This window comes from Cetorhinus maximus, chromosome 17 (assembly GCF_964194155.1).
Source record: "Cetorhinus maximus chromosome 17, sCetMax3.hap1.1, whole genome shotgun sequence".
NCBI lineage: Eukaryota > Metazoa > Chordata > Chondrichthyes > Lamniformes > Cetorhinidae > Cetorhinus > Cetorhinus maximus.
In genome coordinates, this window is record NC_135895.1 from 57,311,136 (window position 1) to 57,336,357 (window position 25,222).

Consider the following 25,222-nt stretch of genomic DNA (forward strand, 5'->3'; position numbering starts at 1 on the left):
GTTTGACAATGACTGTTATCATTATTGCTATGGTCTTCAAAAACATTGACAAAAACCCTTTTTTTAAAAAAAAGTAAAAAATAAAAAATAGGGTAAAAAATAACCCTTTTCAGCCCTGCAAAACTTGAACAAGCAATACCAGGCAGCAAGAAAAAGATAAGCATCTTTCAAGATTGCAAATTTATATTTTAAATATGCAAATTCAGAAACAGTGCAAATTTGCAACAAGCTACCAACTCTTATTGATCTGATACAGTAAAATCCACCTGTGACCATGTGAATATAAATCTCAAATATTTGCTGATGGAATTAATTGAGCCTTATGTGCATGTTTTACTTTAGTTGCACGAACCAGCACAAGTTAATTGTATTGATCAGTTTGTGATGGATTCCTTTCATGTCCTGCAGAACTGCTCAGTGTCAACTAGCCATGTTAACAGCTGGTTAATTAAATTTGCTGTTAAAATAGCCAGAAGGTAAGGTTGTCTTGTATAAATATGTTCTGAGATCTCCCACTTTATAGCCATCTAATGACCACTTGATCACCAACAGCTGAGTTTGGGAAAGCAACTATAACCAATCATGTTAAGGGTAACGGGTACTATTGCAATTTGAGCTATCAATTTACACACACTAGCCCTGTAACTGGGATCCTTAGATGACTAGTGCCACTTGTGTACTAACAAAGCCAGTAATTACATATGACTACAGTATGTTTATTAGCTCGCCGGTACATAGAAATAGGCTGCGTAATCATTTTTTAAGTCTCTGATTCATTAAGTGTGATGCAAACACAAGATTGTAAGATGTGGCATAGTTCTTGTAACTAATACAAGGCACCAATTTAGGACTATTTAAATTAATCCCTGTATTCAATTAATTAAAATTTAGTGGCCAGACTAGACAATTACCATGTTAGGTCGGCAAAGCCAACTTGTCCCTAACATCAGAGAGTATTATGCTCATCAGATGTTTCATCTTGATGATAAAACTGGTATTGGGGAATGAAACATATTCCATTTTGGGTATTCATGGCCATCATCAAGTAATCCTAGTATTGCACAGTGAACTGCAGAGCGGAGATCCCAATGCCTGGCTGCAAAAAGTAGCTCTGAGGAAAAGGCATCAACCTGAAAAATTCTGTTTCTCTCTTCACAGATTCTGACTGACTTGCTGAGTGTTTTCCAGTATCATTTGTTTTTATTCCAAAAAATGTGCCACATTCCAACCTCATGAATATTTTCTACTGTACTAATGTGCAGTTTTCAATTATTTCACTTACCATCCAGAGCCTAAAAGTCAAATTCTAAAGCCAAGTAGGAATTTAATTGATACTGCCCAGCACACTTCACTCCGTTTGTCCGGATTGGATTTGAATTCCCTGTTCTGGGGTGAAAGACAAATGCTAACACGTCACTTCCTAATCTATATACAATGATGATATTTCTGTGTGAGATAGTATAATTTTTTCAGTGTTCATTGTAAAGTGTTATAATGAAGCACACTCCACTGAATAAATGATTAATCACTTTGAAGACATGTATCTGTCCAAACAGCACAGCCTGATTTATGAGCTTATTTTAATTAATACAACTTGTGAGCCTAAAGCGAATCTGTTCATCAATCAAATTACCTTTCGCACTTGCCAAGAGATTAAAGCTTCCTTTAGCCTAATAGAAAAAATAATTCTGGCTTCCCATTTATTCTTGTCCCATTTTCTTGATTCTCCCACTAATGCTATAGTAACAGTCTGATCATGGATACCTCCTAGTGTCAATTGACCAAGCATGCTTTTGTGTGTGGAACTGTTCTAACTGGGCTGTCTAATGACCTACTTATGTAAAGCACTTCATGTTGCAACCCAGTACAGCATTATCAAGTTCATCCTTTCAGAAAAAAAGTGAAATAATTGACTGTGAAGAGTAGAATTAAAACTTGGACTCATTTAGTGAAAGCCCAACACTACTGTTAACAATTACTCAAGTATCACAGGATCTATTACATTTATTTTCTAACTATCTCAACTCACTCCTCCACAACTGCACATTCCCCGCCCCCATGCTCACACTTGTTTTGAGCATTTTTTAAGATAGTAAGCAACTGTATTATTTTAGCTTGGCACCCTTTATGTTTACGGGCCTGTGTTCGGTTTCAGCTCAGAACTGAGAAACAGATCGTGACCATCACCAACTGTTGTGTTTTATGAAGGAAGTGTCTGCTTCTTTCAGATTCATCCTGGTCAACATCTGCTTGCAAGAAAAAAAGATCAGTTGAATAAGTTGGAAGTGCCACCTATTACAAGTTTCTTTAGTGAGACTACAATGAGATTGTGCCATGATAAAGTGTCAGAAGATGCAGAGTCATATCCTTTATCTGTACCATATCTAACTAAAGAGTTCCAGTAAGCTGTGTATTATTTATGGAGTTATCACTTCCAAACAGCTAACACTTCTCTTGCCAGATAATGATTACTCTGTGCACTTGTAATTGAAAGCTGAGTTCTCATAACCTTGGAAAATAATTATGTACTGACTGAGTGTAAATATTTGCTGACCCAGGGTGATTGATAAGGATATCTTGTGTTTAACCATTACCCAAATGCTCATTGACTTACATTGGCTCCTGGTTAAGCAACACCTTGATTTTAAAATGCTCATCCTTGATTTCAAATCCCTCCATGGCCTTGCCATTCCTTGTCTTTAAGAACCCTGGTTTTTAATTGTTCACCATTGGTGCCATACTTTCAGCTCTGGAATTCCGTCCCTACATCTTTCCACTTCTCTATCTCACTTTCTTCCTTTAAGAAACTCTTTAAAACCTATCACTTTGACCAAGATGGTTTTCAGCTTCAGGAGAACAGGAGATGACATTAATTGGTTGCAAAATATTGATGGATGTTTCAAATGTCTATAAATAGTAGAACTGTACATCTTTTAAAGTTAGTTTTATGGCCAATTTAAAAACCCATTTTTAATTTTACTTTTGGATCTCATTTTTAGAATAAAATGAACAACAAAAATGTGTATTTACATAGTGCCTTTAATGTCATACATCATCTCAAGGCGCTTCACAGGAATGTTGTCAAACTAAATTTGACATTGACACATGAGAAGATATTAGAGAAAATGACCAAATCCTTGGTGAAAGGGATAAATTTTAAAGAGTGCCTTAAGGGAGGAAAGAGAAGAGGAGATGTTTAGGGAAGAAATTCTAGAGCTTGAGGCCTAGGCATGTTGAAGGCATGGCCACCAATGGTGGACTGATTAAAATTGGGGATGCTCAAGTGTCAGATTTGTAGGAGTGCACATATTTCAGAGGGTTGGGAGGCTGGATGAGGTTACAGAAATAGGGATGGTGAGGCCAAGGAGGAATTTGAAAATGAGGATGAAAATTTTAAATTCGAGGCGTGGATTAACAGGGAGCCAATGTAGATCATTGAGCACAGGGCTGACTGGTAAGCATAACGTGGTGTGGCTGAGGACGTGCAGCAGAGAGTGGAAGAAAGGAGGTCGGTCGGGGTATATTGGAATAATCAAGTCTAGAGGTAACAAAAGCAAGACTGAGGGTTTCAGCAGCAGACAAGCCGAGGCAGAGAGGAGTCTGGCGATGTGATGGAGGTAGAAATAGGTAGTCTTCATGATGGCGTGGATATGTAGTCGTAAATTCATCTCTGGATCAAGTAAGCGAGTTTGTGGTGGAGATTAGAGCCGAAAAGCTGTAAATTTGGAGAGAAAAGAAAATCTTTTTAAAATTTTGACATCGCACACCTCAACAGGCAAGACACTAACCAATCATAGTTAGGCTAAATGCCAACCAGCAATTAATTGTTATAGTTTAATACCACTCTCAAGGATTTAAGTGACACATAAATATTCTAATGTAAATTTTTCATGATCACAATGAGCTGCCAATCTATTTGAGCGGTAAAAATGCATTTATAGCATTTGTGCATAGATTGCGTTGTAAAATGTCGACTGCTAAAATGTGTGTTTGAAGTAACAGATCATCATAGTATTGTGAATGACAGATGTTTTAAAAATTTCAGTGGTATGTGAAATAGCTTGTTGAAATTTAATTTTATATCATGTTCTGAGTATTATATTTTGATAATTTCTAAGTGAGGAAAACCTGGCAATCGCGTTTGTATGAAAGTCAAAAATATATGTTCTTTGGTAAGTGACTCTTAGAAAAATATAAATAAATGAATATATACAATTTTCCCATCTTCCAACCCATAGCCACAATAAACTAAAGGAGTTGCCGGATGAGCTCTGGAATTTAAGGAGTTTGAAAAGTCTGCACCTTTATCACAATGAGTTGGAACGGATTCCAGAGGGCATTGGTCAGCTTGTCCATTTGGAAGAGCTGGTATGTTGCTGAAATTATGAGAAGAGCTTCTAAGGATGAGTCAGATGGTTAAATGACTGTTTTTAATTTACAGAAATCCTAAACATTAACCTGTATTTTCCCTTGAAATTGATAGACATGCTCTACATTTCTTTCTATTATATTTTACATTTGTGGTTTTCTATTTACCTTAGTTGGTAAACATTGTTGTCTTCTACGGTACATTATATAATTCAATAACTGTTTAGGATTGAAATTGGAGATTATCTTTGATTCATAAGTAAGGACCAACTTAAATTATGAGACCTGTATATTTCAATATAGATACTTGCAATGCTGTGACCACTCTTCAATTTTGCTTTATCCAGCAAGATATTTGTTGTAATTTGAAGATTATAAGAAATGCTCCCAGGGAAGACCTCCATAATTTGTAATTGTGACCTCACCTTGCTTTCTGTTGGTTTCTTGCAGTGTTATGGTGTTAGGTAAACTATTGTCTAGTTTAGCCTGCAGAAGAATAGCAATAATCATCAGAAATCATGTAGCAGGCCCTGGACTACCTAAGAGTAACAGCACAAGAAATCAAACAAAAAATGTTGGAAATAGACAGTAGATCAGCCAGAATCTATGGCACAGATGAGTTAACGTTTCAACCCACACCACAGAGGATTTATCAGTTGCTAAAAAAAATAGTGAAACTCCTGTGGAGTTGCTCATAGTGAGCTAAATGATGCAGAATGACAGGAGTGTTAAACTATATGATGCATATTGTATTCTCCTAAAGTGCAGCTGTGTCATTTTTGAGACAATGCAGTCTAATTATTGTTGAGTAAATATAGGCTAGTCAGAGTTTTATCATTTGACTAGGGAAGTTTGGAGTAGGAATACATTTGTTAGATTCAGGCTAGTTTGGAGTACAGGTCAGGAGCATATAGCATCGTAAGGTTGTTCTGCATTCGCAACAGAGTGCAACACCTTTGTTCTGTCACTCTCATCTTTCTGTTCTCCCCTTTCTGTCTGCTGCTTACCTCTGTTCTCTTTCAACTCCACATCCTCTCCTGGCTTCTCATTTCCTATATCTTCGGCTTACGCTGTTTCTTATCCTCTTCCCCCATCTTCCACTCTTCTGCTCCCTTATCTGCACTTGCCCTCCCTCATTTCTCCAAGCACACAATCTCCCTAACTCTCTCCTTCTCTCTTTCTCTCCTAATCATTCTATACTATCTTTGCTGGACTGTCATAACCTTCTTTTCTATCTCTCCCTTCTATCCTCTTTACTGTCTATCACCTCCATTCTGTACTCCTCTCTGCATTATCCCTTCTTCCCTTCAATCACTTCTACTGCTCCTTCTCCCTCCCCATCCCTGCCCCTTTCCCCTACCCCTCTCAGGCATTGAATATTTATGCTGATTTCCAATTGTTTTACACCAGTTTTTAACTTTCCAATGTATCGTAATCAGATTCTCTGGAAATTTTGGCATAACTGACCAATGGTAAGATCGGTGTAAATTTCAGCTTAACTTGTCATTTCAGGAAATTCCAGGCCAATGATTACAGTTACAATGATTGTAACACACGTAAGAAGGTTGAAGCACATTGTGTGCTCTTTTTGGTCATATATGCAGCCTGATGAAGGACCACAATTATGTAAAAGTCAAAATTGTTTTCATTCTGTGACCAAAGTTTAACTAGAGTTTGATTATGTGGGAATCACAAGGGGGAGTTTATCCCGTTCCCTGTCATTTGGTAGATTGTTACTTGGATAGTGAGGGGGAAAGTAATGGCTATACACAGGAAATGGACCAAGTTGATACAAAAATGTGAAGTGTATTCACTTTTCTTTCTCCAATAACAAGAGCGTAATGTTTCATTTTGGCCTTGTATCAGTAAGTTTAAACAGCCTGTCAGCTGAAAGTTTGGAGAAGCATGTATCAGTACATGTGTAAGACAGAATATCCAGTTTGCATATCAAATGGGGACATATCGTTATACCCTTAGTTACACTATTTTATTTTTAGGTATGTGGGTTCTGCTTATAGGAGTGACTGATGCCACTGAACCAGCGACACAACCTACAGCACTCCTGAATTTCTAACATGTTGCAATAATTCTGAAATTATGAAAAAAGTCACATTGCAAATGTAATGCTGTCTTTTAGTATTTGTAACAATTTTAAAATGCAGGTTGTTTCTCATTTGCACCCTGAAACTGACCAATACATTTAAGCTGTAAAGCTCTTTTATCAAGCAACAATTAAAAGCTTGAGTGGTTCAGCATTTTTTTAGTAAATGATTATAAATTATTTTAAAAGAACAGATCATCTTAAACACAACGTCACTTTTACCATAGAACAATATATTATGCACTATATAGTGCCATTCTCTGGAATCGTGTGGGGATCCTTTAGTCGTATATTAAGAGTACAGCCGTAACCTTTGGCACATTTCCTGTTTCACCATCATTGTATGAACAAGTTTTGGGTAATATATGTAAACCCTAAAACTCTTACCTGGTTGACTTCAACATCTCCCTCAAAGCTTTAATTGTTCCAGCCTTTCCCTCAGTCCTTACACAGTAAGTAAAACTAGAAGCACTCAGCAACTAAACATCCGCCCCCCGCCAGTCCACAGCAGCTTTTCTGTACTCCTGCAATCCCTCCCTTTACTATTTCCTGTGTCATCTCTGATTTGTTTGGTAATGCTGACTTTGCAGCTTCCTACCAACTCATTGTGAGCAATCTCACAGGAGACCCATTCTTGTGTAAATAAAACCTGTAAGAATATTTTACTTTATATTTTGTTGAATAATGTCCCTGTGAAGCAGTTTAGGACATTTTATTATGTTAAAAGGGATATATAAATATAAGTTGCTGTAATACAAATCAATGACAGAACTCTGATGTATTCAGGTTTGGTTTCAACTGTTCTTTGGAACCTGTTTTTTCCTCTCAGTGACGCTGATAACATTAGAGAAGGGTTAATTTCCCTGTCAGAGACATTAGGCAGAATCATCCCAGATTTGCACTAAGTGCAATAGTGGGTGGCTTTTCACACCGTATCATCCCAAAGCCGCCGCATTAATTATACATTCCTGGGAACTACACTGTTTCTATGATGGGCGGGCTCTCATTCACCCACCACGCCATCACCTCGCTGCTTCATCACGCTGGGTGCCATATTTAAAGTCCAACTGCGTGCACATTTCTGTGCTTCCAGCCCACGACTGCTGCAAAGAAGGCCCTGAAAGGCAAAAGGACTGCAGCTCCAAGGTTCAGTGACGTGTCCCTTGAGCGCCTTTTGGATGCAGTGGAGGCCTGCCATGATACCCTCTGCCAGCGCTCTGGCTGTAGGATGGGCAGCAAACTCACTAATCCAATTTGGGAGGCGGTGGTCAGCGCCAACACTCTGCAAAGGAGGACAGCCACCAAGTGCCGCAAGAGAATGAATGATCTCCTCTGTTCTGCTAGGGTAAGTCACTCTTCTTATCACTCTCAACTCTCACACTCAAACCCATCACACATCCACAGGTCTTTCACTTACTGCCAGTTCAAGGGAAATCACCATTCACTTTCTCGAGCACACCTTCGTTGTCCTCATCCCGTCCATGGGACCACTCGCCACCCACACATGCCAGGCATACTTATCATCTGGCCTGGCAGGCGTACTGCTTACACTCTCTCCATCTCTATTTATGCAGGACAAGCTGGCACACGAGAGATAAATCACTTACCAGTGGGGGAGTGCCTGAAATCCAGGTCCTCATGGACTTTGAAAACAGAGCCATCCAGCTGACCGGCAAGGATCCTGACCGTTCCTGTGCTGAATGTGAGGTCGGCAGTGCTCTATATAATGTGACCCTGATCACAGAGCGCAAGCGAGTTGCCCTCGGCTAGACAGGAGTCAGATATTCTCAGAGGCTATGTGAAGATCTATGGAGTGTCCTCACTGCATATCATCATCATTCTCCTGCAATCGAGCGACTATTAGGGCCTCCACTGCGTCTCCATGACAGGAGCATTATCACAGAGGGTTTTAACACTGCCATTAGCCAGACTGGAGCCAAGCATCATAGATGCAATGTGAGGATCTATGGTGTCTCCTCGCTGCATGTCGTTATCATCCTCCACAAATCTAGCAGTTACGAGGGCCTCCCAAGTGCGCCTGCCTCGTCTGCCTAGTGCAAAGGCCTCATTGTCGCCTTTGAGGGCCTCCTCACCCTCATCACCGTCAATGTCCTCCTCATTGGAGGAGACCGCCAGCTCCTGCATCTCCTCCTCAGCCAGCTTCCTCTCCCCATTGTAGCGCCAAGTTGTAAAGGGCACAGAAGATGACGACGATGCATGACACCTTCTGTGAACTATGTTACAAGGCTCCACCAGCCTGGTCCAGGCACCGGAACCTCATTTTCAGCATCCTGATGGTTTGACTCACCTAGTTGTGAGTTACAGCATGAGTCTTATTATACCTTCGTTCTGCTGCAGTCTGAGGCCGCTACATGGGTGTCATCAGCCATGTCTTCTGCATGTAGCCTTTGTCCCCGAGGAGCCATCCCTGCAGCCTCTGTGGACACTGGAAGGCATAAGGGATCTGTCACTGACTGAGAATTTAGGAGCCTTGCACATTCTCTGCGAACCATGCGCAGACCTGCAGGATGCGTTTGTGTTGGTTACACACCAGCTACACATTCAACGAATGGAATCCCTTATGGTTGATATAGTGGATTGGGCGTTGTGAAGGAGATCTGAGTACCACATATGTGCAGTCGATGCCACCCTGCACCTGTGGGGAACCCGAGACCTGGGCAAATCCAATCACCTTGCATCCTGGCACTCCTGGTCCCAGGCGAAATGAGCAAAGTTGCGTGTCCTCGCAAAGATGGCATCCGTGACCTGTTGGATGCATTTGTGGGTGGAGGCTTTTGATATCCCATAGCGGTTACCTGTGAAGCCCTGAAAGGAGCCACTGGTATAGAAATTGAGCGCCGCCATCACTTTCACGGCCACTGGCAGTGGATGTCCTCCATGTCCCCTTCAAATCCTGCAGCAGGTGGTAGATGTGATCGACCAGTTCCCAGAACATGCGCAGTCTTCGGCGACACTGGTTCTTGGTCATCTGCAGGAATGACGAGCACTGTCTATAGACCTTGGGTTTAGTTAGGCGCCAACTAGCAATGGCTCGCTGTGGCTCCAGCGGCATGCGTGGGAGCCCCAGTTGCCCCGTCTTCCTGACGGTGCTGCTCCTCCCTCTACGCAGTCAGGCACCTACATTGTTCTCTTCTACTTTGTCTCCGCTCTCAGTAAGCCATGAGGAATACAGCTAGATCACCAGGCTCCATGCTTCTGATGTAATCTTCTTGCAGGATGAAAGAGAGCGATGCATGGGTAAGTGTACTAAGAAACTCTCTTGGCTAAGTCTGAAGGCCCTTTAATGTATCCTAAAGAGTGTTGGCCACCACATGGATGGCCAGAGTTTAGTGCGCTGCATGGCTGCCCAAAACCTCACCCACTCCACCTGACCTATTGGCGGCAGCACTGCCTACTGGACTGCATGCTGTGCTGTCAGCTCAGGCACAGGCATTCTCCTAACCTGCACTGCAAGGCTGCACTGTTGGCTTGAACCATGGGGGAGACTGGTCCAAACCTGAATGATGACATTGCAAGGGGCTGTGAGCACCTCCACCAGTGACTGCACCATGACCAGCTTTCGCAAGGAGGTTGTACAATGTACCCAGCTATCCAATTGTTCTGCAGTCCATTAAAATGCTCATTAGTTTGCAGTCTCTGCCCGAGGGGTGAAAAGCTCTGGAGCATTTGGTGGCACTTCCAGGCCTCTGCATTGCTTAAGTGGGTAGATAAGCTGGAGGCCTGACTCCAAGCATGTCAATGTAGCTGCAGCTGAACTGTCTCAGCTGCAGAGGAATGGTCACTTTATACAAGGTTTTCCTAATGTGTGGCCACTTCCCTCCTCCCCGCCATACCTGCTTGCGCACTACTATCAACTGCAGTTCCAGCCTTGGCCCCCCCCACTCACCTCAACTGCAGTGCAGCCCTTGCCTTGCCCGCCCCACCCTCAACTTGCCTCAACTGCAGTGCAGATAGATAGTTATACTTCCTGAATACAGTTGCGTGTTAACCAGTTCTTGCAACTTGTTAAAAGAAGTTTTGTTTTATAATAAGCAATCGGTCTGAGTTTATTGAAAGAAGCCTGGTTGAAGACTTTTATTCTGGGCACCGGTAGGGGAAATAGACGATTGGTTATTTTGGTGAGAAAATTTACCTTTTAAATTAATGGTACGGCCTGTGGAGTAATGGGGTTAGATCATACGTGCACTCTTCCTATTCCTCCCCCCCCGGCCGTAATAAATTTGAAAAGATCCTCTCAGCTTGGACTACTGTAGGGCAATTGTTCTCTGTCTACTTAGTGCTCTCGACCCGCAAGTTTTAAAGGAAGATGAATATACCTAAAAATGAGCACAAACCTGGAAATGTCAGCAAGGAAACATGCATTGTAACTGAATTTTCATCCATCTTTGTTTTTAGCGACCAAAACTGTACCCTTCCACAAAATGTTAGTTACAAATTGGCTGTGTGACAATTGTTAGAATACTGATTCAGTTGTCTGTACTTGACAGGATGTGTCCAACAATCAACTTTTAACAGTTCCAAGCACCCTTGGCGATCTGTCAAACCTACTACGATTCAGTCTGGCCAACAACAAACTGAAGAGCATACCCTCAGACATTAACAAAATGAAAAGTAAGATTGTTTGAAAATAAAAGATTTTGAGGGAAAAAATGGCTTCCCATGTTTATTTTCCATATTGAGGCTCCCTTATGATATTCTAATTTATGATTGTTGGTAGCAAGGTGTAGGTAACAGGTTTCTCGCCCTGCAAAATTTGACCAGACATTACTAAAAAGAGTTTCATTGTCAAGAAAAATTTCTTATTGAATGGATTTGGTACATGATATCATCACAATGCTGGAGTGCATTGGAGCTTCACCACAATATCCAATTGAGTGGGGGAACTGAGTTTGTTGAAATAACAGTGTGTTAGAACTCTGCTTTGAGTTCAAGTCACATTTTTAAATGAAGTTCCTTCTCTACTCAGATTTAAGTTTCTTAATTCTAAACATATTTTGAGATGGGAAAGAAAACTCTACCAGGAATTATTCAGAGTTTCCCAGTAGAATTGAGGCATACCATGAATACATCCTTAGATTTAAATTTAGTGTCCATAAACTGCACTGCCTAGAGCTTGCTAGTAAAAGGTTTATAATGAAAAATGGGATTGGGAAGGAGAGGAAAAGGGAAGTAAGAGGCAAGAATATAGAGATTAAGTTGAAAAGATTCTGATTGCATTATATATTGGAACAGCATTTGAATTCTTTATTTAAAGTTTTGTAGTGTGAAACAGAATACATAGATTAATTTGCTTTATAATTTGTTTTAATTTATTCAGGTTTAAAACTGTTGGATGCAACTCACAATGAACTGGAATGTGTCCCTCCAGAATTAGCAAAGATGGCGTCATTAGAACAACTTTACTTGAGGCATAACAGACTCCACCACCTACCAGAGTTTCCATCCTGTAAATATCTCAAGGTACTTTGAGAGCATCAGGAAAATCTTACTGATGCTAACTCCTCTCTATTTAAATAATTCCTGGATAGCTAATTGGAGAGGGTGTGTCAAGATGTTACCTGTACATTTGTAGACATGTTTCAGTCTTTTGTTACTTCTGTGTGTTAAGATTTCTAGAGTGGGGGTACCATTGGGGGGTTTATGGAATCATGAAATTCTGCGCTCCTGCTATAACAATGGGATGTGACTAGTGATTCCTATGTGTGATACCTCTGAAGGGCAATGTTATGTCTCTGCAGGAATTCTGTATTTAAAAAAACTTTAAGTCCTCTCTCCAGCTGTCTGTAGCTATTGTTTTTAAAAATAAAAAAAGAACTTAGACACCAGGGGCAGGATTTTCATTACGGTCTTCTGAACACTGCCATCAAGCTCAAATGTTGGTCAGAAGCCTGTGTTGCGCAGGAAACAGTCATTTATTGTAAATGTCCCTGACTGGGCCAATTAATAGCCAAGAAGTAGGCTCGCTATCCAATCAAGGATGCTGAGCAGGTTCTCTGAGCTGGACGGCCAATCAGAGTTCTTCAGCTTGAAAGCAGTAGGACACTATGGCAGGTAAGTAAGAGAGAGGACACCCCAAAATGGAGGTACCCCCTCTCCAACTTTTTTAAATTTAAACTAAAAAATGCCATTTGCAGCTGGGCCATTTTTATTCGTTCATGGGATGCGGGCGTCACTGGTGAGACCAGCATATGTTGCCCGTCCCTAATTGTTCTGGAGAAGGTGGTGGTGAGCTGCCTTCTTGAACTGTTGAAGTCCATGTATGTGGGAACACCCACAGTACTGTTAGGAACGGAGCTCCAGGATTTTGATTCAGCGACAGTGAAAGAAAGGCAATATAGTTCCAAGTGAGGATGGTGAGGGGTTTGGAAGATGGTGTCAATGGAGCTTTGGTGAGTTGTTGCCGTGCATCTTGTAAATGGCACACACTGCATTGGGGAGTGGACGTTGAAGGTGGTGAATGGAGAGCCAGTCAAGTGGGCTGCTGTGTTGTGGATGGTATCCAGTTCTTTGAGTGTTCTTGGAGCTGCACCTATCCAGGCAAGTATTCCATCACACTCCAGACTTGTGCCTTGTAGATTATGGACAGGCTTTGGGGAGTCAGGAGGTTAGTTACTCACCAAAGAATTCCCAGCCTCTGATCTGCTCTTGTAGCCACAGTATTTATATGGCTGTTCCAGTTCAGTTTCGGGTCGATTTTTTAAAATTTATTTACGGGATATGGGCTTCGCTAGCATTTATTGCCCTTCCCTAATTGCCCTTGAGAAGGTGATGGTGAGCTGCCTTCTGTAAACACTGCAGTCCCTGTGGTGTAGGTCCACCCACAGCGCTGTTAGGGAGGAAGTTCCAGGATTTTGACCCAGCGACAGTGAAAGAATGGCGATATATTTCCAAGTCAAGATGGTGAGTGGCTTGGAGGGGAACTTCCAGGTGGTGATGTTCCCATGTATCTGCTGCCCTTGTCCTTCCAGATGGTAGTGGTTATCAGTTTGGAATGTGCTGTCTAAAGAGTCTTGGTGAGTCCCTGCAGTGCATCTTGTCGGTGGTACACACTGCTGCCACTGTGTGTCGGTGGTGGAGGGAGTGAATGTTTGTGGATGAGGTGCCAATCAAACAGATTGCTTTGTCCTGGATGGTGTCAAGCTTCTAGAGTATTGTTGGAGTTGCACTCATACAGGCAAGTGGAGACTATTCCATTACACTCCTGACTTGTGCTTTGTAGATGGTGGACAGGCTTTGGGGAGTCAGGAGGTGAGTTACTCGACGCAGGATTCCTAGCCTCTGACCTGCTGTTGTAGCCACAGTATTTATATGCCCAGTGCAGTTCAGTTTCTGGTCAATAGTAACCCCCAGGATGTTGATAGTAGGGATTCAGCAATGGTAATGCCATTGAATGTCAAGAGGTGACAGTTAGATTCTCTCTTGTTGGAGATGGTCGTTGCTTGGCACTTGTGTGGCGCGAATGTTACTTGCCACTTCTCAGCCTAAGCCTGGATATTGTCCTGGTCTTGCTGCATTTGGACATGGATTGCTTCAGTATCTGAAGAGTCGCGAATGATGCTGAACACCGTGCAATCATCAGCGAACATCTCCCCTTCTGACTTTATGATGGAATGAAGGTCATTGATGAAGCAGCTGAAGATGGTTGGGCTGAGGACAGTACCCCGAGAAACTCCTGCAGTGATATCCTGGTACTGAGGTTATTGACCTCCAACAGCCACAACCACCTTCTTTTGTGCTAGGTATGACTCCAACCAGCGGAGAGTTTTCCCCCAATTACCATTAACTCCAGTTTTGCCAGGGCTCCTTGATGCCACACTCGGTCAAATGCTGCCTTGATGTCAAGGGCAGTCACACTCACCTCACCTCTTGAATTCAGCTCTTTTGTCCATGTTTGAACCAAGGCTGTAATGAGGTCAGAAGCTGAGTGACCCTGACAGAACCCAAACTGAGTGTCAGTGAGCAGGTTATTGCTAAGCAAGTGCCACTTGATGGCACTGTTGATGACCCCTTGCCTCATTTTACTGATGATGGAGAGTGGATTGATGGGATTGTAATCGGCCGGCTTGGATTTGTTCTGCGTTTTGTGTACTGGACATACCTGGGCAGTTTTCCACATTGCCGGTATTAATGCCAGTATTGTAGCTGAACTGGAACTGCTTGGTTAGGGGTGTGGCAAGTTCTGGAACACGAGTCTCCAATACTATTGCCGGAATATTGTCAGGGCCCACAGCCTTTGCAGTATCCAGTGCCTTCAGACATTTCTTGACATCACATAGAGTGAACCGCATTGGCTGACGACTGGCATCTGTGATGCTGGGGATCTCAGGAGCAGGCCAAGATGAATCATGCAGTCAGCACTTCTGGCTGAAGATTGTTACAAATGCTTCAGCCTTATCTGTTGCATTGACATGCTGGGCTTATCCATCTAACATATATATATTCTATCAAATGATAAAGCACACCTAATGGCCATTTCGCCAACATTCATATCAGGTCAATTTTAAACTTAACCACAAAAATCTTTCCAGTATTGTAAAATTACTTACATATTAAAAAAATCCATATATATATAATTGCAATCACATTATTTAGGAGTGTAGAAATGTGGTTCACCTGCTCAATCCCAAAGTTACAAATACTATATTCTCTCCTATCTCTTGAATCACTTACTGGAAGCTACTCTCCAGTTTGCTAATGGTACACATTCCCACTACCGCAAAGTACAGTTAGTTTTGCTGTTCATTTCTACATTCCTAAATAATGTGATTGCAATTATATATATATATATATATATGGATTTTTTTAATATGTAAGTAATTTTACAATACTGGAAAGATTTTTGTGGTTAAGTTTAAAATTGACCTGATATGAATGTTGGCGAAATGGCCATTAGATGTGCTTTACCATTTGATAGAATATATGTATGATAGATATAACTGAGATAACATTGCGCACAGCAAAGCAATATTCTCTTTGTGATGATTCAATTACACTCTAGTTTTCATCAAATGTGGACAATTAAGATAATTAATTAAAAGGCAGTTGAAACAAGCAATAGGAAAGCAATGTGAGCAGAGTGTAGCCAATAAACCTGAAAAAGATATGTATGTGTCACAAAGGCAAGATCCAAGACTAGCAAAACCATGTCATTGTGGTTGATGTCCTAGCATGTAATGACATTTTTTTGTTGTTTCCTGTTATTACAAAGTTGTTGAAGAATTAATTAAAGCTCTTCCCTGTTTGTTTTAATGAATTTGAATATTGATCTTCTTTGTCACAATATTGTATACCAGTATAGTGAAAGTACTCATATCTTGTTAATGGTGTTGCCTTGGTGAGAAGTAGCATGTTTTCTCCCCATGTTCCATTATTTTTATTTGGAATTTTATAACTGTTGTTGGTTAGTTTCAGCAATTATACTTTTTAAAAATTTCCTAACTCTGTTTTAACAACAGCCTTGGGAAAGGGACAATCACTTTCCATTTTTAATACCTTTATTGGAACTGTAAATTATATCAGAAGAATGTAATCTGAAAAACAAAATGTGGTATGTAGAAAATCTTGAAATGGTGCCATTTGTGCTATAGACAATACCCATGTCCAGTTGTAGAAAAGGCATGTAAATCAATATGGTGGTTAAAACATAATGATTTAACTGAATGGAAATGTCTTACATACGTCTGTGTTACTTGTAATTTTATATTTTAGTTTAACAATTGTATTACTACTGCACTTTAGGAATTACATGTTGGAAATAACCAGATTGAATATTTGAACTCAGCGCACCTGAAAAATTTAAGTGCCATCTCCGTACTGGAGCTCCGCGACAACAAATTGAAATCCCTGCCGGATGAAATTATTTTGCTTCAAGATCTAGAACGACTTGACCTCACCAATAATGACATTAGCAGGTACGTGTAAAAATGCTAGTAATTCTTTATTATGATGCCCATTCTTAAAAATGTATTTTATTTTCATCTACTTCAATTCCAATAATGCAGAAGCTTCTAATTAGGATATAAGAGATGTGTGCATTGTTTAAGAAGCAATGTGGTACTTGATGAATCGTGCCATGCCATAAAGTAGCAGGGTATAGGTTTGTCCTATTATTCTTTTTTTATTCAGTCACGGGATGTGGGCTTCGCTGCCTGGACCAGCATTTATTGCCCATCCCTAGTTGCCCTTGAGAAGGCAGTGGTGAGCTGCCTTCTTGAACCGCTGCAGTCTGTGTGGTAAATGTATCTGAGCGTAGCTCACCCTTCCTCCCAAAAAGAGAAAATTTGCATGGAGAATACACTAGGCTTAGGTCATTTGCTATTGTTAAAGGAGAAATAAGGATTGTGGGGTGCAATTAATTAGTGCGTTCTATTGTCACCTTTGACATTTGGGTTTGAAGGTAGTCTAGTCTCTGTGTTGGCTGCATGGATCCCAATGAAATTCACATATCAACTCCGCTCATAGCATATATTGGTTCACCACAGAAAATTGACCCCCATGTGTCATGAATTGTCATAATATTTACAACCTCATTCAGAGGTTATAAAAAAAACTGATGTGAGAAATGGAAAATCTATATATAATATATATGAGTAAATCATTTGACCTATTGAACCTTCTGTGCCATTTGTGTAGTTATTGCAACTCTTTGAAATCCCAATTTACTGACATTTCTCTGTATCTTATTAAGTTCACTACCCAGGTGAGTATCTATCTCCCTTTGAAACATCTAACTTGCCTTTGCTATTGTTGCTTACTGGGGCAATATATTCATATTCTCTCAATAATTTGTGTGAAGAGATTCTTCCTGTATTCACTTCTAATCAGCTTATCTTGAATTCTAAGGCTATGTCCCCAAGTTCTGGAATCCGTAGTTAGCATTATCTATCAGATCACCCTTAACATCCTTATCTCCATGATATGTAATTTCAGTGTACCTATTATCTCATCACTTCAAATGTCATTATGTTGGTGAATTGCTGTAAAGTGTCTTTATTAAAAAGTGTCCTTATTCTGATTGAAGTCTGACCGGAGGCCTGTATAATTACAGTCATTTTTCAATTTTAAAAAAACTACGGTGAAGCCCAGTTTTCTGTTGGCATTTTTGATCACTTTTTGAAATTATGAGCTAGCTTTTAATGACTTTTGTATATAGACACTGCAATCCATTCAAATACACTAAAAGAAAATCAGTATGCCACCTGCAGGCATACCAGGCATATTGGCTAATGGAAAAATGTCATGGAAATGCATTTTGAAATGGAATCTGTGATTTACCTACTATCTCAATACATTATAAATGTCTCTTATGGCTGTACTTTCATTTATATCTCCATAAACCTAATCTCATCCAAAACTCTACTGCTTGTAGCCTAACTCACGCCAGCTCAATTCCCCCTCAGCCCTGTGTTTGCTGACCTGCACTGGTTCCTGATCTAGCAATGTGTCATCACTGCCTGTCAGTATAAAAATGTCCCTTTTATCTGAACTTTGTTTGCCTCCTGATCAATTCACTGTCCATACTAAACTGCTACTTCTGATTCCATATACCTCCATTTTAACTGGTAATCGCTTGTGTGGAACATTATCAAATATGTTCTGAAAGTCTGTGTAACCGCTGCCTTGCTGACTTTGATGTTCTTTTATAGTTCCTCTATGTCGGTCAGGCATGATCAAACTTTAACAAAATTTTCTGATTCTCCCAGGTGCTCAGTCACTTTCCCACCACTGATGAATTCAACCAGTTTTTTTCACTGCAGACATTAAACTCTTGGGCCAATTTGTCTCTTTCTTTTTGTCATAAAGATGTAACTTTCAGATCTTGTCTAATCTGTTGAATGTTGTGAGATTATAATTAATAGTCCTGTTTTTCTTCTGTATATTTATTTTAATATCTTTGAGTGAAAATCTGTTTGCTCCTGGATATTTGTTCAGTTACAATCTAATTGCTTTATCTATTACTGTTTATCTGTTTGTAATAATGTCTTCCCTGTATCCCTAATGATCCTCCTCTTCCACTTTGAAGAATGAAGCAGAATATTCATTTAACATTCCTATTACGTCCTGATCATTTAGTAACAAATTTAGGCATCCTATTAATAATGAAACCTGTTTCTCCTTTATTACTTTTTTCTTTGCGTATGTATATAATAAATATATATATATATATATATATATACACATACACATATATAAAAACTTTTTTTCATGATCCTTACTGTGTTCAAGAGTTTTCCCATGATTAATGTTAGTTTTAGATCAAGCAAATGTGATCTACCTCTTTACATTTATGCAAAAAAATGAAGAATTATTTTTAATGTAAAAGTTTCCAGAATATCTTTTGCTAAATCTTCGTTGTGACTTCTTTGCAGTTTGCCTTATGCACTAGGAAATCTTCCAAAGTTGAAATCTCTGTTGCTGGAAGGAAATCCACTGCGTAGCATTCGCAGGGATATTATTAATGTGAGTAATTCAATTTCTTACTATGTACTAAATATTAGCAGATTTCAGTGTGATAGTAAGAGGTTTTAATAGATTTTATAGAGTTTAAATTCAATCTGGATTCTTTTCTCTCAATAAATGCTGAATTCCTTAACTGTCTCCCCAGCTTTGTACCTCATCATGGCAGTAATTCCCAGAGGACACTCCTGCACCTCTTGGGCGCTGGTTGTGATATAGCATTATTGAGACCTGGAAACCAATTTCCTCAGCTACTGTTGATAAATGGCATGGAAAGACCAATGAAGGAACATAACTCAATCAAATAATATTTCATAGAATGGTTACAGCATAGAAGGAGGACATTTAGCCCATTATGCCTCTGCTGGCTCTGTATAAGCACAACTCAGCTAGTCCCACTCCCTTGTCTTCCTGTGTAGCTCTGCAGATTTTTTCTCTTTGGGTGCTTATCCAAGTTCCTGTTGAAAACCACGATTGACTCTGCCTCCACCACATGCTCAGGTGGTGCATTCTAGATCCTAACCACTCACTGTGTAAAAAAACAAGTTTTTCCTCATGTCACCATTGGTTCTTTTGTCATTCATCTTATATCCATATCCTCTGGTTCTTTAAACTCCTGCCAGTGGGAATAGTTTCTCTGTACCTGCTTTGTCTAAACCCCTCTTGATTTTGAATACCTCTATCAAATCTATTCTTAACTTTCTCCTCTTTAAGGAGAACAGCCTCAGGTTTTCTGTCTACATAATTTGGAGTCCCTTATCCCTGAACCATTCTCATAACTCTTCTGCACCCTATCTAAGGCTTTTAGTTGTTAAAGTGTTGTGCCCAGAATTGGACACGCTACTCCAGTTGAGCCCGAACCAGTATTTTATATAGTTTCATCGCAACTTTCTTGCTTTTGTACTATATGCCTCTATTTATAATGCCCAGGACCCCATATGCCTTTTTAACCTTATACCTTAATCACTTTCTCAATCTGCCTTGCCATCTTAAATAATTTGTGCACAAAAGGCCCCAGATCCCCCTGTTCCTGAACCCCCTTTAGATTTGCACCTTTTATTTTATATTGCTTTTCCTCAATCTTCCTACTAAAATGTATCACTTCACACTAAGCATCACAGATGCCAGCCTTCAGCTAATTCAATTCACTCCATGTGATATCAAGAAATGGCTAGAGGCACTGCATACTGCAGAGGCTCTGGGCTCTGACAATATTCCGGCAATAGTACTGAAGACTTGTGTTCCAGTACTTGCTGTGTCCCTAACCAAGCTGTTCCAGTACAGCTACAAAACTGGCATCTACCTGGCAATGTGGAAAATTGCCCAGGTATGTCCTGTACACAAAGCAGGATAAATCCAACCCAGCCAATTAGCACCCCATCAGTCTGCTCTCAATCATCAGCAAAGTGATGAAAGAGGTCATCAATAGTGCTATCAGGCAGCACTTGCTTAGTAATAACCTGCTCACTGGTGCTCAGTTTGTGTTTTGCCAGGGCCACTCTGCTCCTGACATCGTTACAGCCTTGGTTTAAACATGGACAAACGTGCTGAGCTCCAGAGGTGAGGTGAGAGCGACGGCCCTTAACATCAAAGCAGCATTCAACCGAGTGTGGCACCTAGGAGCCCGAGCAAAATGGAGTCAGTGGGAATCAGGGGAAAACTCTCTGCTGGTTGGAGTCATACCTAGCACTAAGGAAGATGGTTGTGGTTGTTGGAGGTCAGTCATCTCAGTTCCAGGACATCACTGCAGGAGTTCCTCAGGGTAGTGTCCTTGGCCAACCATCTTCAGTTGCTTCATCAATGACCTTCCTTCCATCATAAGGTCAGAAGTGAGGATGTTTGCTGATGATTGCACGATGTTCAGCACCATTTATCACTCCTCAGATACTGAAGCAGTCTATATCCAAATGCAATAAGACCTGGACAATATCCAGGCTTGGGCTGACAAGTGGCAAGCAACATTCGCGGTACACAAGTGCCAGGCAATGATATCTCCAACAAGAGCGAATCTAACTATCGCCATTACCATCACTGAATCCCCCACTATCAACACCCTGGGGTTACCATTGACCAGAAACTGAATTGGACTAGCCATATAAATACTGTGTCTACAAAAGTAGGTCAGAGGCTAGGTATCCTGTGGCGAGTAGCTCAAAACTCCTGACTCCTCAGAGCCTGTCCACCATCTACAAAGCACAAGTCAGGAGCGTGATGGAATACTCTCCACTTGCTTGGATGAGTGCAGCTCCAACAACACTCAAGAACTTGACACCACCAGGACAAAGCAGCCTGCTTGATTGGCAGTCCCTTCACCATTGACACACGTGGCAGCAGTGTGTACCATCTACAAGATGCTCTGCAGGATCTCACCAAGTCTCCTTAGACAGCAGCTTCAAAACCCACGACCAGTACCATCTAGAAGGACAGGGGCAGCAGATAGATGGGAACACCACCAACAGGAAGTTCCCCTCAAAGCCACTCACCATCCTGACTTGGAAATATATCATCAATCCTTCACTATCGCTGGGTCAAAATCCTGGAACTCCCTCCCTAACAGCACTGTGGGTGTACCTACACCACATGAACTGCAGTGGTTCACGAAGGCAGCGCACCACTAGGGCAATGACGGATGGGCAATAAATACTGGCCTAGCCAGCGATGCCTACATCCCATGAATGAATAAAAGAAAACTTCTCTGCATTAAATTTCATCTGCTACATGCCCACCCATTATAACAGCCTCCCTATATCCTCTTGAAGTTTATTACTATCCTCACAGTTCACAATATTTCTGTGGTTTGTCATCTACAAACCTTGAAATTGCACCTAAGTCTAGGTCATTAATATATATCAAGAAAAGCAGTGGTCTTAATACAAACCTCTGGAGAACCCCACTATATTCCCTCTTGCAGTCTGAAAAAATACTGTTCACCACTATTCTCTGTTTCCTATCGCTCTCCCAACTTCATATCCATGCTGACACTGTCCCTTTTATTCCATGGGCTTCAAAGTTGCTGGCAAGCACTTTTTTAGAAGTCTGTGTATGCGACATAACTCCATTACCCTCATCAACCCTCTCTATTACTTCAACAAAAAAACTCAATCAATTTGCCTTTAACAAATCCATGCTAGCTTTCCTTAATTAATCTACACTTGTATTTCTACCATTCCATATTGTTGGATGTTGTGTTCTGAGAAGAATGCCTCACCTGATGTCTGGACGTGTGTAGATGTACTTAGGAGAATAGTCTTCAGTAAAAATCCACCGCACAAGTAGTCTTTTGGCATGTTTCAAAGCCTTTTTCTATGTAGTGACATAAATTTGATGCAGTTATTACCCAGTGACTGTCAAATAACTAACATTATTCCAATCTTTTGTAAATTCTCCTGGAGATAGGCCTGTTAACTTGCAAGAAAAGTACTTGAATCTATCAAAAGTGGATCAGATTAAGGTCTTCAAGTTAAAATAAACTTTGAGGGCAAGTGGTGCACAGTCTTTGCTGAAATTGTTTGAGGATATCTCGGCTTTCAAAAAACGTTTGATAACCTCAGTCATTAATCAGTAGCTAAAGCAAAAACTGCTTTTGGGCTTTGCTGTCAAGCTTTCTGATGGCCAAATAGCTTGCTATGACCTAATATCTAGAAATGCATTAAAAGTAGCTGCTTGGAGAACATATTGGAGGGCTGGTGAGATCTTTGGAACTGCGCCCCAACATAACAACTACCTGCAGAAAATGAGAAGATGTCAACCTCTAAAACTTGCTAATCAGTGGCTGAAACTGTAAACTTACTTTTACGATGTTTGTGAAAGAGCTATTCCAAACTTAAGGCTGTTGTAATCCTTAGATCTGTTGCTTCATGGCTAATTTATTCATATATTAATGTAGTATTTTCTAAATGTAATACATTGGTGGGAGGGAGAAAGCACAAAGAAAACTGTAAACTTTAAAGTTCAAGTGCATTTTCTTGTTTTAGCTTTTGGGGCATTAAGTGGGTTCATACCCCACATTTCACAAGCAGCTTTATTTACTTTTCTAATTAAGAATTACATACGGCAAAAATCAAATATTACAAAAAAAATAAATAGGAAACATTTACTACTGGCAGGATTATATCCCTAGACTTCAGATTGTTCCACAGCTTTTGAGGACACTATTGTCAAGGAGGTCTGACAGTTCTGTTAAAACCATTGTGCAACATAGGCTGTTAGTAATAATAAAATTTAATAAGAACCTGCAATCTTAGTATAAAGAATAAGTGCAGCTAAAGAAGGAAGTTCCAGGCATCAGAATTGGTTTTTTTTTCCAAGAAAAGTCTGGCAGTTTTCCCGGTTACTTTATTTTTATTCCTGGCTTCCGACCATCCATAAAGGTGGGCAGCATGCTCTTGGGCTGCTTCTTATCCTACTGACCACAGTCCTTGCCAAGTTTTTCTATATTTTGTAGTTACAGCCAGTGTGCAATAATATATTGGATCACCCAATAATGATATTCAGCCGTGCTATTTCGTTTATTGGTAGAGCACACATGGTACTTCTCCAGGCTGCACAGGTGGTGCTGCTTATGTTTTGTGCTTGCCCTGAAAAAAATCCACAAATTAAGGACTTCCTATTAGTCATGTTTCCCACTCTGCATTTCCCATATTACATCAGTGACTACATTTCAAAAGCACTTAATTGGCTCTGAAATGTTTTGGGATGTCCTGAGGTTATGTGAGGTGCCAAATGAATGCAAGTCTTTCTTTCTTTATGGCACTGTTTTTCCCTCATCACCGACCTGGAGTAGTCTGTTTTCAGAATGACTGATGCATCTTGCCCACAGTTCTTGCCAAGTTTTTCTATATTTGCTAGTGACAGCAAGTATTGAACACTGACATCATCCAAATTATTTTAGCATGCTGACCTTTGAGTAGTGTTTTTTTTTCTCAGAGAAACTCTCTGAGTGAGTATCTCAATTGACCTTAATAAAATTTGTTTTTTTCCAGAGAGGAACTCAAGAACTTCTCAAGTACTTAAGAAGTAGAATACAAGGTACAAAACCAAAACTGTATTTTACTCAAATGGCTATTTAAGCGACAGTGATGCAATGATGACCCGATATCTGTGGCCGCATTATATTTTGAAACATTTACAAGTCTTCAGAGGATGCCTCCATCTTGAGGTACCCTCTTGGTCTCCCGCCTACAGTGGCAGTGCCCACATCACCTGGCTGGGCTGCTGGTTGCGTAGAGCCTCAGGTGTACCCATTGACCCTCCAGGCTGCGTAGCCCACCTGCCATCCTTAAATGGACAGGGCTTCCCCTCCTTAAATCTCCTCGAGGGTCCTGCCATGGCCACTTCTAGGTTCCCTACTTAGAATTCAACCTGGCATCAGGATCGGGAACTTGGAACAAAAATTCAGCCCCTTGTTTTCCCTTGAATAATTGTGCCTTTTAAAATTTAGTCTTTGAGGCTTGGAGTAAGTTTTTGTCTGCCTTCTCTACACTCACGACCGTACTTGGCAGCTGCACTTCGCTCAACTCACCAGAATTTGTACTGTCCAGAATAACTGGATAATGAAACCTGTAAAGTCATTTGGTGCTCTGTTGGCCACCATCCTTACCCACCTCTGCTTAGAGTCGACCTAGCGAGCCTGGATTTGCTTGAGCCACTGAGTCTTCGGGCATTGATAGCGCTAAGCCTAATGCAACTTGGTTAGTGACTTCTTCAGCCATTTGCACTGGACCAGTAAAGTATTCTCTTCCCTGGATTAGTTGTCTAAAGCTCTGCCGGTATTTAAGTTATTAGCTATTAAAACATCAAATGGCATGAAGTTTCTACTTCCCTTCCTGCATAACCAGAATATTCTAAATGGCTAATTGTACATCTCTGACCATCCACAATCTCTGAATGTGGACAACTGATTGGTGTGATGTGAAAAGTGGTGTTGTCCAGGGACCAATACTGGTAGCTTTCGCTTTTCACCATTATATAGTATCAACTTGGATGAAGGAATAGGAGTTTTAGATGACACGAACTTTGGAGGTGTATAGATGGAAACGTAGCAACAAAACGGTATAAATTAAGTCAGTGGGGGAATCTATGACAAATAAAGTTCAGTTTGGGGAAATGTGATATCATCCACTTTTGATCCAACAAGGACAAATTGCAATATTTCCTTAATGGTGAGTGCAAAAGTTGTGAAGCAAAGGTATTTACGTGTCCATGTGCACAAATCACTAAAAGCTTGTGCAAAGGTACAAAAAGCAATCAAAAAGGTGAATGGAATATTGGCCTTCA

General features: G+C 40.6%; 1 protein-coding gene across 1 annotated transcript in view; it reads left to right on the forward strand.

The window, feature by feature from the left end:
• Window positions 1-25,222, forward strand: part of lrrc40 (leucine rich repeat containing 40) — an 87,585-nt gene that overhangs the window by 27,653 nt on the left and 34,710 nt on the right. The window contains exons 4-9 of the mRNA XM_078561255.1: window positions 4,239-4,368; window positions 10,978-11,101; window positions 11,808-11,950; window positions 16,229-16,401; window positions 18,859-18,949; window positions 23,929-23,974. Of these exons, the coding sequence (XP_078417381.1) occupies window positions 4,239-4,368; window positions 10,978-11,101; window positions 11,808-11,950; window positions 16,229-16,401; window positions 18,859-18,949; window positions 23,929-23,974 (707 nt within the window). The remainder of the gene's footprint in view (window positions 1-4,238; window positions 4,369-10,977; window positions 11,102-11,807; window positions 11,951-16,228; window positions 16,402-18,858; window positions 18,950-23,928; window positions 23,975-25,222) is intronic.